At 39.2% G+C, this 16,393-nt stretch overlaps 1 protein-coding gene across 2 annotated transcripts in view; it reads left to right on the forward strand.

Annotated features, from left to right (window-relative positions):
* The window catches only part of furina (furin (paired basic amino acid cleaving enzyme) a), an 82,479-nt gene that overhangs the window by 37,224 nt on the left and 28,862 nt on the right, over window positions 1–16,393 (forward strand). For both annotated transcript variants that reach the window (XM_063476596.1, XM_063476605.1), the window contains exons 3-6: window positions 4,683–4,781; window positions 11,846–11,941; window positions 13,836–13,964; window positions 14,164–14,240. In XM_063476596.1, the coding sequence (XP_063332666.1) occupies window positions 4,683–4,781; window positions 11,846–11,941; window positions 13,836–13,964; window positions 14,164–14,240 (401 nt within the window). The remainder of the gene's footprint in view (window positions 1–4,682; window positions 4,782–11,845; window positions 11,942–13,835; window positions 13,965–14,163; window positions 14,241–16,393) is intronic.

A 16,393-nucleotide genomic window follows, 5' to 3' on the forward strand; every position in this document is an offset into this window, starting at 1 on the left:
GATATTGAAACTGCCTATATCAGCCTGTCCTCTGCACAGAAATGTCAATTCTATATTTAATCTATTTTCTTTTTTTGTTCAACATTAAATGAGCTAATCAGAGTTCTTCATAACAGTTTGTGTAGACTGAATGGTCGACTGTGCCAAGAATGATAATCTCTGTTTACAGTATAAACAGAGCTGAGGAATGAGGCCGGTAGCTTGTTGAGAATGGATTGGTTGTTGATAAATAAGGTAGCTTGCGTTTACCTTGTAAGGCTTCATATGTTTAACAGTTTGTTCCAGTTTGTATTATATTAATTTAGACATTTTTTGTTTGTCAAATTACCCACTGCTTAATGTACAGCTCTTCAACAGAAAACAAAAAAATGTTAAATTAAAGTTTGAAGCAAATGGAGACTGGTTAAGTTTTGTTTGTTTTTTTTTTTTTTTGTTTTTTTTGAGTAATTTTCTTGAACTCGTGCAAAATGTTTGCTGTCTGTATTTGGGTCCTCATAGGATGGGTTAAAACTGGAGGCAGCTTATGCAAACACAGAGAGCGCATGCAAATCTTATACAAAACAGCCTTGTTGTGGCTAGGTTTCAAAACACGGTGTTCTTCCTGTGGGGCAACAGTGCCATTGAGCCACTGTGGTGATGATTTAGCTTGCGTTCTTATTAAGTAAATGCATAGCATAGTTGCCAAATAAAACTAAAGGTTAATGAGTAACTAGAGACGGCGTGTGCTAGGAAAATAATTAAGGGGGCAAACAATGAGGAGAGAACATGTAATGACTAAATGTGGTTTGGCAGAAACGTAGATCAGCTGTGCAAACCCATTTTCAGGTGTGTGCGGGGAGCTCGGGTTGGTCTGTCTACTCTGTTGTTGTCTTTATTTTATTTTATTTTTTATTTATTTTTTTTAAAGAAACTGTTTGTTACATCCAGCTGCCACTGTGGCCATCTGTGCCCCGTTCTGCCCGTTCACCGCAGCGAGTAATTGGACTCCGGCCTCATTAAATAAACAAGTTGCTGAACTATTTTAGGATGATTACTTGTCCTATGAAAGTCTAATTTTTTTTCAATTTATCTCTGCTCACTGATGCACGAGCAAAATATGGTAATGACCTACATTGTGATTCTCTTAAATCAAACGCAATCCAAATGAAAATGAAGTGTGGGGTGGTTTGATGTGTCCATAGTTGAACCACAATGATGGCTCCCCCTTGAGTGGGATTTTCAAAGTCCACAGGCTCGATGTTCACAGCATCCGAAACTGTTTGCTATCGTCTTATTGCAGCCCCAAACCTCTTTCCCAATTTGTCTCCAGACATTGTTTGGCTCTTTGTAAAACATAATTGTGTCAACAGCCTCTGGAGATGAGACACCAAACCTTTCGATAAGTGCTTTGCCCAAAAGGTAAATTTGGCAGCCGAGGAGTGAGCCAACGTGCAAACAAAGCAGCAGACAGTAATTTTCCACTGTCTGTTACTATGCATATTAATGAGGTTGATGGATTAATGCCTCACTTTAGTAACAGGCCACTAGGTGAGCACCAGTTAAGTCCGTCGTGCTCCAACGGTGCCCAGCTTATCGCATCAGAAGTTGTGGTCCAGATCAGTTTTCCACGTGAATGTCTTTGCTGTAAATGGCCCTTTCTTTCTCAGTGGAAAGCAGTTAAAACCCCACAGAAACAGTGTGATCTTGAGATAAATTGTTAAACACAAGCTCTTAAGATTTGTTGCTGATTGCCTGATGATGATTAAGCTGCAGGGTAGACATTTAACAGGACTAGAATGGATTTCCTTTGGTTAAGTGTGGGTGAGTGTATGTGTGTGCATACATTTGTAACAGTTGAGATGTTTTCAGGGGAATTGACCTTTTTGTCCCTGCTCGAGTATGTGTGTGCATGTATGCATACTAGCATGTTCAAGGTGTTTTTGTCCAAAAACTAATCACAGGCCAGATTGCCGTTCTTTTGTTTTTCCTTTTTTTGTAGGGAGGTTGGCATAACTTTGCAAATTTCCTAAAAATCTGATGACAAGATGCCTTAAAGTGAAATAATTATGACCTATGGAAATAAAAATTTCAGACGCATATATTTAATTAAAAGGTTTCCCAAGTTGGATAACAGTAACTTTTTCTTTTGTTTTGTTTTTTTTTTTTAACCTTGTTTATCTTCTTTGACCATCATTGCAATGAGTTTCAATTATTCCATTCAGCCAATCTTTTCACTGATGTTGGTGTTATTTAAGGTTGCTTAATGAATCCTGCCACTCTTTGCTCATGTCTTTGATCAGTGTCTAGCCTCCCAGGCTCTTATCTTGGCAAACACAATGGACACGCTACCTGCTTTCATTCTTTTATTCAGAAAAGGGTTGGTTGGCTCGGCTAATGCCTTTTGGTTGTCAGTGTTCTCTCCCCTTTTATATCCAGCACTTTCTTTAGACTTGTTCTTTAATGATTTTTGCACACAGAGACTTGTGGTTTGGATAGTCCCACCTCTGAGCTAAATATCACTGTAAAGTGTGTCCTCCCTCTTGGTTATTGCCTCCCTATTGTCCTTTGGTTTTTGTGTGCAGGAGCTTTTTGTGTCAGCCAGGCTGAATTGGCCTGTTTACTGTGATTAAATGGGAGCAGAGGAGGTTGGTGGGCTGAGCCGTATCTGTTTTAGAGTTGAGGAATGTTGCACTACCTTAGCTCAACACCAATCTCTACTGGGACACACAACACACACACAAAAACATGTGTAAGTATGTTTTAGTTAACAGTTCAGAATATATAGAAGCTGAATGAGAACCAAAAGCAGGACTCCAGCAGAATGAGCAGTTGAACTGAATTTGTTGTACAGTACCATCGCCAGGATGAGCATGAGGTGGGGAGCAAGGAAACTGCTTAAGGTGGAGCAGGAAGGAGAGCGTGGCTGGCCCTTGAGCTTGTGAGTGGATGTGGAAGAGGGGGCAGGGCTGGCAGGCTTGGTAGCACAAGAAAAAAACTGAACTAGAAGCTGTCCGTTGTATTTGGAACACATTGGCTAACTGCACAATGTGTGAGATAATCGAGTGAAGAGCCGGAATGTATCCAGCCGGAGGTTGATTAGCGGATCAGTGCAAGAGTGTGCAAGTGGCAGCTGGAGAGAAATCACACAAATGCAGAGCGGGAACAAGCAGGGAAACTGAGAAGAAACATAAGGAAGGGGAAAATCAGCTGCTACTCAATGCATTTTTTGATTGTTTGATTAGTTGGAGCATACATGGGTATTTTTCTCCAAACTCATTGGTAATTTTTGCTCTAATTGATGAGTACATTTGCTTTAATAATTGATCAGAAAGTCAAAACACCAGTAGAGAACTAGTACAAAAGCAAGCTAAACCTCCCCCTTGAGTCGGTTTCTTTTTATTGAAAGATGATTTAAATTAGTAATCGACTATAAAATTGGATTTAGTGTCAGTTAATGTATTTTTGGGATGTGTAGATTCTCACCATTAATTCATTTAGTTAGTTTATTTAGTCATCACTCATTAGACAGACTGTATCAACAGTCCATGTAGCACGCAGTGACTAACTGGCTCAGGCAGAAACATTGATTATATATGGCTGTTCTCCACTCCTAATTAAGGCTACCCATCAACATTTTTAACACTCAAAACTGGCTTTGGAAATCCTTCTTTTGAAAACAAAAAGTGAAACTAAACATTTTTAAAAAAGCTTAATTAGAGGCACCGCCTCACCACCACCACCCGAGAACATTTTACTTTCATTACTAAATATAGCCCTTTTGAAATTTTTTATTTTTTTTTAAATTGCATTGTTTCTATAAAATACCAAATCATTTCATAATGCGGGGCTTTGAAAACAAGGATCAGTGTGATAATGGGTTATTATAGTGGGTTTTTTTTTTTCTTTTAAAAAAAATATATACCTTATTTAAAAATAAAGTAAAACAAAGCCACCATGTTTCTTTCCTTCTGAAACTGCTCCGCTGTGATGTGACGTGTTTTTCATTTGCTTAGACAACTTGTTCTCCCAAGTGTGCTGCTGCTCAATATTAATAACCTAGGTTCATACTGTATTAATGGACTGATTACAGAGGAATATGGGTCACGTATAGGATTTCCCAGTGAGTAATGTGTAAGTCAAGTTTGTGGTGCCATGAGTGAGGTGAGGTTGGTTTACACAAACAATGGGAATACATTGTGTCATGTATTGCTGGCAGCCCATTAGCCTAATTAGGCACCACAAAATGTGGAGAGAAATGGTTGCGAAGATGGGAGAGATAAGCCAGGCCAAAATGGGTTTATAGATGGACTGTAGTAAATAGAAACATGGTTTTGATTAATTTTTTTTAATCATCTGTTATGTTGCATTTTTCTTTAAGAATTTTATGTAACTACATGTACTCTATATATGAGCATATGTAAATATTTATGAAATATAACTGGTCTGAAGGTCATGTCAATACCTGTGTATTATTTTATAAATTAACTGCCAGCTGCGTGTTGCCTCACTTTGCACTGGCTCTGTACACACAGTTGTGATTTTCCTGGAAATATTGATTTATTGGTCAAGAAAATGAAAGTATAGAGACTACAGTGATTTCATACTTTATTGAACCTATTATCATATGAAGAGCTGTTATCAGACTACAGAGAGACTTAAATGGCTCTGATGTGATAATGGATCATATCTCCTTGTCTCTGCAGGTATTTGGCGATTATTATCACTTCCGGCATCGCACAGTGGTGAAGAGATCACTGTCGGATCACAGGGGGACGCACATCCGTCTACTAAAAGATCCCCAGGTAAGACATTTGTTTTTGGTGCTACAGTCATGCATGCAAAGGAAGTCTGTTGGTTTCTAATGTAATGATGACTGACTAGGTGTGAAGTGTTGAAACTGCTGCTTTATGCTAGAGCGCTCTTTGTGCGATGGATTTTTGCAGTGTTGGGGTTTATTTTTTGGCATTTTGGAAGAACTTGGTAGTGAATCGGGCTTTAGAATTGTGTTTGACCTAGTAAACCGCACTCTCTGGGCTCCTTTTAAAGCTTATAAATCCTACTTTGGATGTAGTTTTTTTTAATTTATTTATTTATTTTCAAATATAAAGCCATCTCTTAAAATCATTTGCTGCGGGTTGTCATGTAAAATGTCAGAAATGGGGGAACATAAACTCTTGCAAAGTTCATAAGAACATAAACAGATAAACAGAAATGCTTTTAAGACAAAAGACAAATATAAATATTACACTAGTTTTATTTCCATACACAAACCTAAATAATAGCACTGGTGCGTTTGTTTGTTTGTTTTTTAATAAGATTAGTGCCTTGTGTGGGCTCACCAACCACTTTGTTAGGTACACTTCTTCAACTGCTTGTTCATGCAAATACCTAATCAGAAAGTCCAATGGCAACAACTCGGTACATTTAGTCATGTCGGTATGATCAAGACGAAGATCAAACTGAGCATCATAATGAGGGAGAAAATTCATTTAAGTGACTTTGAACGTGGGATCATTGTTGGTGTCAGTCAGGCCAGTCTGACTATTTCAGAAAGGCTGGGATTTTCCCACACAACCGAAAGAGAATCACATCTGCTGGTGTGAACTGTGCTTTGGTGTCATTTCGGTTGGTTTTGCACATCAATTTTGTCTAACCTCAGAAACATTTCCAGCAACCTTGTTGAAACGATGCTATGAAGAATTAAAGCAGTTCCGTAGGCAAACCACTGTGTACCAAATAAAGTAGCTGTTCAGTGTACATGGACTGGGATAATGGGGAACAAATGTGTTTAACATATTGAACAATTAGGTTGGTAAAATAGATGACAACCCCATTATGTCGTGCAGGCAGATTTTCTTGCATTTTATTACCATATGTTCAATATTAAAGTCATTCTGTTTTTATTGTTTGGCATTGTAATAATAATCTAACTTAAAAAAAAAAAAAACAACCTGTAAGAGATCTTTCTTCTGGTTCTGGTCGCCAGTCCAAACAATTTCCTCTCCCCCTTTTTTTTTTTTTTTTTTTTTTAAAAACACAGCATTTCAGTCCTAGCATCGACAGTTGCCTTTTTTCTCATTTACTCAAGGGCTTGGAAGGTGAACATGCACTTCTCTATCGACCTGATTCTTCCTCCTCCTTAACTGATGTAATTTGAAAATTCACATGTCTGTGTTTTCTTGCTTTTTTGTAGGAGTTTGAGGTTAGTGTGAAAATGAGTCAGTGTCCTACCCCCACTGGGAGGGACAAAGGGAAGGGTGTGAAATTAACATTCATAGCTGTGGGAAAGCAAGTGAGAAAGAGAATGTTTGAAGGATTCTTTTTAATGCTTCTAAATGAAAGAAAATCTTTCATTTTGAAAAAAGACACTTAAAACCAAATCAATATAAAACAAATACAAAAACGCGTCAAACATGGCAGCTTTGTATTAAACTTTGTTTTTGTCTGTATCTGCTAACTACTAAAGTTGCTAAATTACTGACCACATAAGCATAAATGCAAACATCAACTAGTGTACCAATCAATTTGGATATAGATGTATGACATGCCTCAACTTCAAATGTAGCTAAAGCAGCAGGTTATTGTGCGACATGCTGGGGTGACCATCCGAAGCGAGTTTCAGTGTCTGGCCTGAGGGGTGCATAAAAAGGGAGCCGGAACTGAACCACCAACCCTGTAATTAATGAGCGACCCATTTTACCTCCTGAGATAATCCTTTGATCCATTAATTAACCAATTATTACAGCTCTAAGCTCAGCTCAGTGGGTTTCCTATAGTATTTTATGTAATTTCTTTTGCCCTGTTGTGTAATCTTTGAAGGAGCTGGAAATGACCTTCTGTTTTTGTGACAGGAGAGTTTAGGGTGACTTTCAGACCGATTCACATGCAGGAATCAAAAGTTAAATCATAGCTTCCAGCTGAATGCAGTGGATTCTAAATTATGCAGAAAAGACAAAACTATAATATTATATATAATATAATATTATACTTGCATATATTTTATGCTATTCATTTAAACGCTGATGGGTTTTTGTTTTTTTTTGTTTCTCCCTGACACTGGATCACAGTGATCAGTGTGCACTGGGTTTCACTGAAAAAAACTGACTAAAATAACATGATGCATAACTGTGAATAATACTACTTTTTATAATCTGGCTCCAGCTTCTCAACACTGTTCCTGTCCTCCTTGTAAATTGTAAAAAAGCTCCTCTTTGCTTTCGTACAAGTCTCTGGAAACGATATAAATGTATTTGCATTTAAATTGTGCCCTGTCTTTTCTGTAAACCTCGAAATTGAATGCCCGTTACAGTAATCTCGACAGGTGCATCTGCAGAATCATTATGTGCATCAAAACTACTGCTGCCTTGGAAGAAAAGAAATGAAATCTGCCTTGAAGTATCTCTGGCCACACACTGCATCTCTGCAGTACAGGTGCACACTGGGAGTAGAACAACTTCTGCTGGGTTTGTTTGCGTACATGTTAGAAGTGGTCCACCTCCCTCTTTGGGATTTCCTTTAACGCTGGTGTTCCATTTCCTGTTTTTGAATCCTTTTTTCCCCCACAGCAACTCAGAGAAAGTGGAGCCTTACAGTTTCAGGTCCTCCTGTCTACTTCACGATGGTCAGATTAGTTTGTCAGTATTCGTGAGTTTATTTTATCAGTAGAGCTTTGCACAATTATCATTAACTTGCAAACGTATTAGCATTGCTACACATTTTAAACTTTCCTGTAATGAATAGTTTGATCAGAGCTTGAAAACCAGCAGGTTGGACTTGCATTTGCATCAGCCCAAGTGTTTTTCCATAAAATATTGCAGAAATGCTTCAAATAAAAGGAATTTTAAATCTTAGCAAGGCCCTCTGCAGCTTTTAAACTGATTGAGATGAAACCTGAACAAAAGGCTCAGTAAACTCTCTTTGAAGAGCATCTAATTACTTACAAAAGCACCTGGACCTATGCCAGATCTCATAGAATGACGACGGAGCTGAGAGCACTGTTAATAGGGTCTGTTCAAGATTTAAAGCTTGGGTCTATCTACTACCTCCACGACTTCAACTGTCCCGTTTTATGCTGTCTGTGCTTTTCTTTTTGGTTTGTTTGGGAAGTTTACTTCATTTCATTATTTTGTTGAATAGAAGAAAAAGAATACACACACACAGAGCACTGTAAGCTCTTTTATGTCAAGAATAATAACAGCTCTGTAAACATAAATGACATTGACTGAGGTGTGATACGAATGGCACTCTACTGTATTCCTTTACGGGAATGATTCCTTATTTGAGGCTCCAACTTGGTCCCTGTGGGAGGATGCTGTGTTTGTATAATGAAGGGCAAAGCAGTGGTTGGGTAAGATGGGAAGGGTGGGGAGCCTATGTGCTGCAGAGATAGGACTCTCCACCTAAACATGAGCCAAGGCAGTCTGTTTGTAAACATTAGTTGTGCGTTGGCCGGTCTGGGCGTATGAGATAGACAGTTTTTAATTTTCAAAGCCTGTTTTTAATAAAAGTGCCCATTTGACAACTTCATAGATACTTTGTGTTCTGTCACAGACTATTGAAGGTTTTCAAAAGACTCTTTTCAAAAGGTAGAAAGTGGAAATGCTTGCTACACTCCAGGAAAAAGTAGGAATCTGTTCAAGTTTGGCTTTGAAAAAGTGTATAACTTACACCATTTCTGTTCACTGTTTACTTAAGTATGGAGATGCTCAGTTTATAGAAAAGACACGCTATTAAAAATGATTGGTAAATAATGTAAGGTGTCAGCGGGGAGATGCATTTCTAAAACTCTGCAACCTCATTGCGTGCATAGTTTATGGACACGCCTGGACCACTAATCTCTGCTGTCATTTCCTTGTGACTAGAACTAAAGTACTCCTCTCTAATACATTAATTAGTGGAAAATTATGTCTTTGTTCAGTTTGATGGACATTTCCAAGAACTGTGTGTGACATTAAGATGACTGACTGCACAAATTAGCTGGAAATAACTGGTGTCACTGAGATGCCTGAAGCTGAAAGGAGCAGGAACTGTAACGACTGCAGGGAAGCTAATCTGCATGTTTGCTGGAAGTCGAGTGTGTATGACTTGGCAGTTATCTATTATGACTAACATAGGAAAGATTAACCCTGTGTTTTAACCAACCTTAACAGGTAATGGGATAAGTACTGATTTCTAAACTGCAGTGGCTGCTGTTTGTATCAAAAATACTGTTTTCTTTTAATCATGCAAAGATGAAAAAGACCCTGAAAGGATCAGTAATTTTATATTGGTTTTAATGTATAGAGTGTGATAAAGGTGGCATGCCTTCTCTGGCATGCCAAATATTGTTTTTGCATAGTTTTGTGTATATGAATAGCTTTCAAGGGCGCCAAAGGGCATACACTTGAACTATGACTTGCATTAATTGATGAGATTAGATCTAGTAGTATACACTCCACACACACCATGTTTATAGTGAAAATCTTCTGTTGCAAATTTTACAATTTCCTGTGTTGCATCAGACTTTGCAAACATTTTCTGTCTTCCAAGAATCTTGATCTGTTTGAACAGAATCATTGTGGAAATGTTGCACAACAACCACCGACCCTGCATAGGCGTGAAACCAAGATTTAAGGTGTGATGAAAACATTGCAGAAAACAAAGAAGGGAAAGTCACATAGAACCACGTGATGACGCAGGAGAAAATGTCATACTTTTTTTTTTTTAATGACTGAAAATTACAAATTGGTCACGGTGTACAACTGACTGTAGACATCCTTTTTGTCAGTTTTGCCCTTTTCCTTACGAAGCCAATATTAAAGTGACTGAGAGACGTTGCATATCATCAGCTGGCTTTATTTCTCTAAACTGTACTGTTACCTACCCTTTTCTGAGTAATTAGGGTACTTGTTAAATCTCCTGCCTAGAGATTAGCAGTTTATTTGCTTGAAGACATCTTTTTTTTTTTTTTTAAGGCTTCAAACCAACCCAACACTAGACTAACACAAAAAGCAAAAGCAAGACAGTTCTCTAACCTAAGGTCAAAAACGGTATGAAACCAAATAGCTACTAACTGCTACTAAGTCAAATTACAAGCATTAGCCAATAGCTAATATCAATAGGCAACTTCTAGTACTATTTCTCTCTCAGGGCAAAACTAAATGTTGGCTCTTTGTTGTGAGAGAGAGAGAGAGAGAAGAGATGGTTGTCAGGTGGACTTTACAAAGCTGCTAACTCTACATAACTTGGATTGAGGAGAGATCAGAATCAAGTGTTAGCAAATAGCACACATGATACAGGCAGGGATGCCTCCTGAATTTTTACATGGGGTGGCCAAATGGGGGCCACTAAAAATATTGGAGTGGCACACATCAAAAACAGAACAGGGAAGGGGTGCAGCAGAGGGATGACAGGAAATCGTAAGGGCGATTAAAAAGTGACACAATATGAATGACAAATTGTATATGCAGGAATAAATTACTTAATGTTTGAACTCATTGTAGGGTGTCTTTTTCTCTGTTGTGCTCATGGGGGCTAGCAAATCTTGGGGGGTGGCCAGTGCCCCCTCTTGCCCCCCCCCCCCCCCCCCCCCCCAGTTTGCAGACAATCCCCTCTACCCCCTGAGCCACAGCTGCCCCTGGACATAATATGCTGTGTGACTCTTGCAAAACGAATGGCTCGTTTGATTGCCTTCTTTTTTAGATTTGATAGAGTTTGATTCAGTGCTGAGAAGCAATATTTAATATACTTTATTATTATGTTGTCTCTGTGTAGAACATGACATTTGCTGTTAAGATATAAATAACAGTCTTGGAGAGAGAGAATCATAGTAACCTTTTAGTCTGAGATGTTGCACCACCTTGATCTCACTTCAAGAGAATTGAAAATGGAAAGGAAGTAAGCGTAGGAATTTATTTTTCTGCATATGGTAGATAAGATCTCCTTTCTTCCTCTGAAAGTAAAAGTGCAACACTTTTTTTTTTTTTTTTTTTAAATATGCGTGCTTGTCTGTATTTGTGGTTTGCTCTGTTATGGCCCTTATTTTCAGTCTGGTGTAAACTGCCACAGTAACACCTCATCCCCGTTGACCCCGGATGAATCTGGATATTAACATTTCCGCTTAGATAGATTGACCTCACGTACATACCTTAAGTGAAATACTTCCCTTTTGTCACTTTTTGAACTGGCATTGCTTCAGTGTAGCTGTCGAAGTGACCTTCATTTACTTGCTTCTCTCAGCCTTGTGTCTCTAGTGATCTGTAGAGGCGGGGAGAGGGGTGTGCTGTGATTTAGTCGTCCTTCAAATCAGGTGCTCTGTCCTTGCAGCAGGCACTTCTCTGTCTTCCTCCTCTGACACATTTTTTTCCCCCTCTCCTGTTCCTGTGTAACCAGCCATTTTGCAGTACAGCAAGAACAATTCTGCAGAGGGTGTAAAAAAGGCGGGCTTATATTCACTGTATTCTGCTTCTGTCAACAATTCCTGATAGAGCTCCCATGTTTTGAAAACCCAGTGCAGACTTGGTTACTGTTCTGTTTGGCGTTGGCTCAAAATCTGCCTCCATTTGTCTGTTGTTAGTTTGCATACATGTCTAGGTGCACCCACAAGCAAAGTGAGACAGAAATTTTTAATTAGTCCTGGGCTGCTCTGGAATTCAGTGAGTCTCATTAGTGAGGAGTCCATAGTGCTCCTGTGCCTCTAATCTCACCATTTCTGCTGTTATCCTGCTGAGGACTCTCTTTTAATTTATGTGACATGGTGACACTCGTGGCCAGTTCATTTTAATTTCTTGTACAATTTTTTTGAGTGTAGTTAAAGGGTTTTTGTATTTTATTATATTTTTTAAGAATCACCATTGTTAAACTCCTAATGTGTCCTTTCTCTGTTTAGGTGACCTGGGCAGAGCAACAGGTGGTAAAACGGAGGAAAAAGAGGGATGTTTTTGAAGAGCCTTTAGATCCCAAGTTCAGAGACCAGTGGTACCTGGTAAGTATAAACAAGAGGCTATGGGTTTTTTCTTTTTCTTTTTCTGTCTGTCTTTGAAAAATAATTCTGTGCTGCAGCCTAGTAGAGCTTTTTATCTGTCTAAAGTCAATATAGGTAATTACATTTAGAGCTGTGATATTTCCTCAGGGTCTGAAAATAAACCTGTATGAATCCAATATACTTTTTGTGTGTGTGTTTTGGGAGGGTGCTGTTTGTCTGGCTTGTTTGTAGAACAAGACGCTCTAGTGTGACTTTACCTAAAGGATTCAGCTTTAACAATAGCATACTTTCGTACACAGAGCTCCCCTCAGCTCTGAATGGCATGTTTCTTGAAATTGATGGTTTACTTTGGTCCATAAACGGCACAGCAACAAAGAGCAAAAAGCGGAGTGAGAGAGGGGTGATTCATCTCGAAGTGCGCTTGTTTTCAGTCGATTGATTTTCACATTCGACTTGAAGAATGCCACTGATACACTGGCCTGTTAAAAGCAGCAGTAACAACTCTGGAGATTTTCTGTTCAGCCTCACTCTTCCTGCAATTACTGTGAGGTTGCTTGAGGCAGAAGATTATTCATGGTGATGCAAAGCACGCTTGTTTCACCACTTGTTCAAAATGTCTTTGCTTTAACGCACTCTGTTCCCCACTGTGCTTGAACAGTTAGTGGCACTTTGATAAGTAAATGTGCCAAGTTCACAGCATTTAAGAGTTGAACTGTTTAGTAAAAACCTGTCTGTGATACATGTAGATATGTTTTATGTGAAAGTTGGGGGAGTGCTTTTAGTGTCTGTCGAGGGCTGCAGCTAATGATTCTTATCATTCCTTTTGTCCAGCTAATCCACTGGAGAGCACAGAAGAGGATTATACTTCTGTCTGTTTCAACCTTGCAGAAATAAAATGAATAAAATAAGTAAATGGTTGTCATTATGCAAAATGCATTGGGTGGATTTGAATAATCTTGGTGATACTCAATTGTCCAAAGAGGTCGTGAGCATCAGTAATGTGCTGCTCTTCTCTCAATGCACTAAATAAGTCTGAGTCTCATTAAAACTGAACCAGACTGACCACAGGAGGGTGTGGGTGGGTCTGTTGGCAGGGTTTCCAGCATCTGCTGTTACAATGAATATTTAATAATGCTTATATTTATCAAGGAGGAAAAAAAGTCTGATTAGACTCATTCTTGTACAATTGATAAATCATGGGCAGATCTCATGCTCAGCTCTACATTTGCTCGAAATATGAGTGCGCCCAAGGAAATGCTAAAATTAAGAGAGATGGGAAAGATTTGATGAACAATATCCAAAGTGAAACCTTGGACATGCCTCTCAGATTTATTATTCAGCAAGTGTGTCAGCCACAAAAGACCTTTTCAGTCTGAATCAGCATTGCAGATCGCAGCGTTTACGTTTTAATTGATTTTCCTGTCGATGGTTTAAAAGTGTCAATGGCAGTACAAGGTTGAGGAATAAAAATAATTCTGTCTGGTAAACTGCACTCACAAGGACTTGAAATTTTAAGAGGAAAATACAGTAAACGCTACACTAGACACATTATATTTTAATGATGCACTTTGAAAATAAAAAGGGCTTTGAAGTAGTTGAAAGCAAGACGTGGCTTTTGACCAGAGGTCAAGCTGAATGTCAAAAGCCCATCAAAAAGCATACTGAATGATCATTGCTATTTTCCACTTCACTATATCTCTGGCTTACCAGGTATTAATAATACATGGTTTAAAAAAAAAAAAAAACAACTTTGCAAAAAGCTCAGCCTTCACCTAAACATGTTAAAGTTTTTATTAAAGGTGTCCTTTTCACATTTGGTTAAAACTGATTGTCATCCCACAGATATTTTTCTCATAGCTAAATTCTGTGTATTTCATTGCTCTCTGCCCCTCAGTACAACAGCAACCACCATGACTTGAATGCTAAAGCTGCATGGCAGTTGGGCTACACAGGTAAAGGTGTGGTGGTGTCAATCTTGGATGATGGAATCGAGAAGAACCATCCTGACCTGATGCAGAACTATGTGAGTAGCACTTCCTGAGTAGCACCTGCTAAGGTTCTTTTTCATTGTACTTGTACAATTACAATAGAGGGCTATTCTAAGGATTTTCAAATTAATTCTGCAGTGGTGCCCTGCTTTTATTTTTCTGTAGTAACGCTTCTAACATTTACATGCTTTTTAAGTTCATAAAAATGTCAGTAAACCATCTGTCCTTTCTAAGGACCCGGATGCCAGCTACGATGTGAACGATGGTGATCCAGATCCCCAGCCTCGATACACACAGCTTAATGACAACAGGTAAAACTCTACTCAGATAAGAACTTAATTTACTCTTGGCCTTCCCTGAAACCACCCTCTTGTTCTTCTTTGTCAAGATAAAACTGAACTTGTTTATTAATTTGTCCACCTCCCTGTGTAATAGCTCACAACTGAAATCTAGATAAGTCTGCGGCTGTTTCCCATCCTCTGTTAAGCCTGGAGGCATAAATTCTGAGGGCAGATACAATTAAATGTAAAAGGCTGTAGGTTTTGTTTTATCAAACAGCTTTTTTTTTTTCCTCTCTCCCTTTTTGGTATTTATGATATTTGATATTTCCGAAAATGTGCCGCTGCCTTCTAAAGTGAACCTTACTCCTGTCATATCCACAACACAAGTCTCTGATTTGATTTGGCCTTTAAAAGTCGAGCGTTTCTTTAGCCCAGATAAATCTGCAGAAGGATTAAGGTAGTGTGTGAAGAAAACTACTTTATTGCAGTGGCATCTGCAGATGGCATTAGGAGTTGTTTACCATCACAGTGACGTCTTGCAGAGAATTGATTGAATTAAGTTCATCAGCATTAATGAAACAGCAAAGCTCTTGGCTCTGGAGGGTCTCTGCTTGTTTCTCTTCATTCTCAGTGCCTGCCTTCTTTCTGGGTTTAATTTCTGATTTGCTGTAATCTGCTGCTTGTGGGCCACTGGCCTGAGAGGCTTTTTTAACTTGAGGCTCACCATGATTACTGGTGAGAAGATTATACTTGGGCATGGATGAAAATGCAACAGGGCCCTGGAGCAGGCACCATCAGTATGGAGGCCAGAGGGATACAATCAGAGTGGCAGCATGGCCCAAACATATTGAAACTATGCTAATGCTGAATCAGCACCTTAAAGGCTTTGTCGAACATACAGGGGTTTGGGGCTGATTGTAGTAGTTAATTGCTTTCAAATTAAACATAGTTCACCATAATTTAAAGCAGAAGCACAAACAGTTATCAGCAAACGCTTGGAACGGTGAGACAATGCAAACAGTATGTGCCATGCTTTCTGATTTAGCTCAGTTAAGTGTTTTTAACAGCGACATCAGGATTTTCTTGTGAAAGAATGTGGAAAAACATCCCTCTGGTGCGGCTCCATATATCCAAAATCTATGCCAAGGCACGCTTAAGCTCTTCTAGCTGCTCGTAGTGGCCCGGAGCCCAGCTAAGACACTTACTATTGATGTTTCCTTCATTTTTGGTTGCACCTCTTTCCAACCCTCGCTCACCTCGGCCCTTATCTCCTGCCACCCAGCTCCCTGTGTCTGTCTTATTGCTGGAACAATTGACTGTGTGTGTGTGTGTGTGTGTGTGTGACACTGCACGATGTGTGTTTGCCTGTTATCCTTGCTCTACTGTGAGGTTGGTGCAGATGCATGTGTAAACAGCCTGTGGGCAGGCATGAAACTGCGTAACGTTGTGTTAAACTGTAAGTGTCTGTTCCCTGCAGAAAGCCCAACTCTGTTCACCTACATAAAGCAGTCTTTCTCTCGCAGCATACAAGCAGCAATAAGGACCATTCACCGTCATGTTTATCTAAAACACCATGTGATCTAGATGTTTCTTTTTCCAAGGTTTCTGAGTTCTATCAGAACGGTTTCCAAATCTGCATTTCTTGATTAATGTTAAACTGTCACTCTACAGGGATACTTCAAAAATAAATAAATTTGAGCCTGTGAGCTTTTAGTGCTGCTGTAGCACAAAAACCATAGTCATGATTATTTTGCTCAATAGTTGGAATCTCAGTAATTTAGCAGAATAATTCATTAACTTAATAAACATGCAGCAGGGAATTTCCTTGAACTTTATATATAATTCATATGGAAAAAATTGTGATAGGGGACACAGGGTGTCCAGTTGGCACTCGATCCCAGACTGGTGTGTTTTTGAATATAAAGCACTGCAACAGCACTGCCTTGCCTTAGGTAGCTGCTACAAACTGGAGCAGACATGTACAGTAGCCACGGGGAGAGTGACTGAGAGCAAAAGCCAATAACTAACTGACACATTGGTCACACGCTACTGAAAACCAACCAGCTGAGAGATCCTTAAACCCTCGGCAGCTACGAGCCTTAGTAACCCTTTCACAGAATCTCCACCACAAATCTTGCTGCTACTTTGAGATGCATCACATTGACCATGGGCTCTCTTACTGT

Source organism: Pelmatolapia mariae, linkage group LG1 (assembly GCF_036321145.2).
Source record: "Pelmatolapia mariae isolate MD_Pm_ZW linkage group LG1, Pm_UMD_F_2, whole genome shotgun sequence".
Classification (NCBI taxonomy): domain Eukaryota; kingdom Metazoa; phylum Chordata; class Actinopteri; order Cichliformes; family Cichlidae; genus Pelmatolapia; species Pelmatolapia mariae.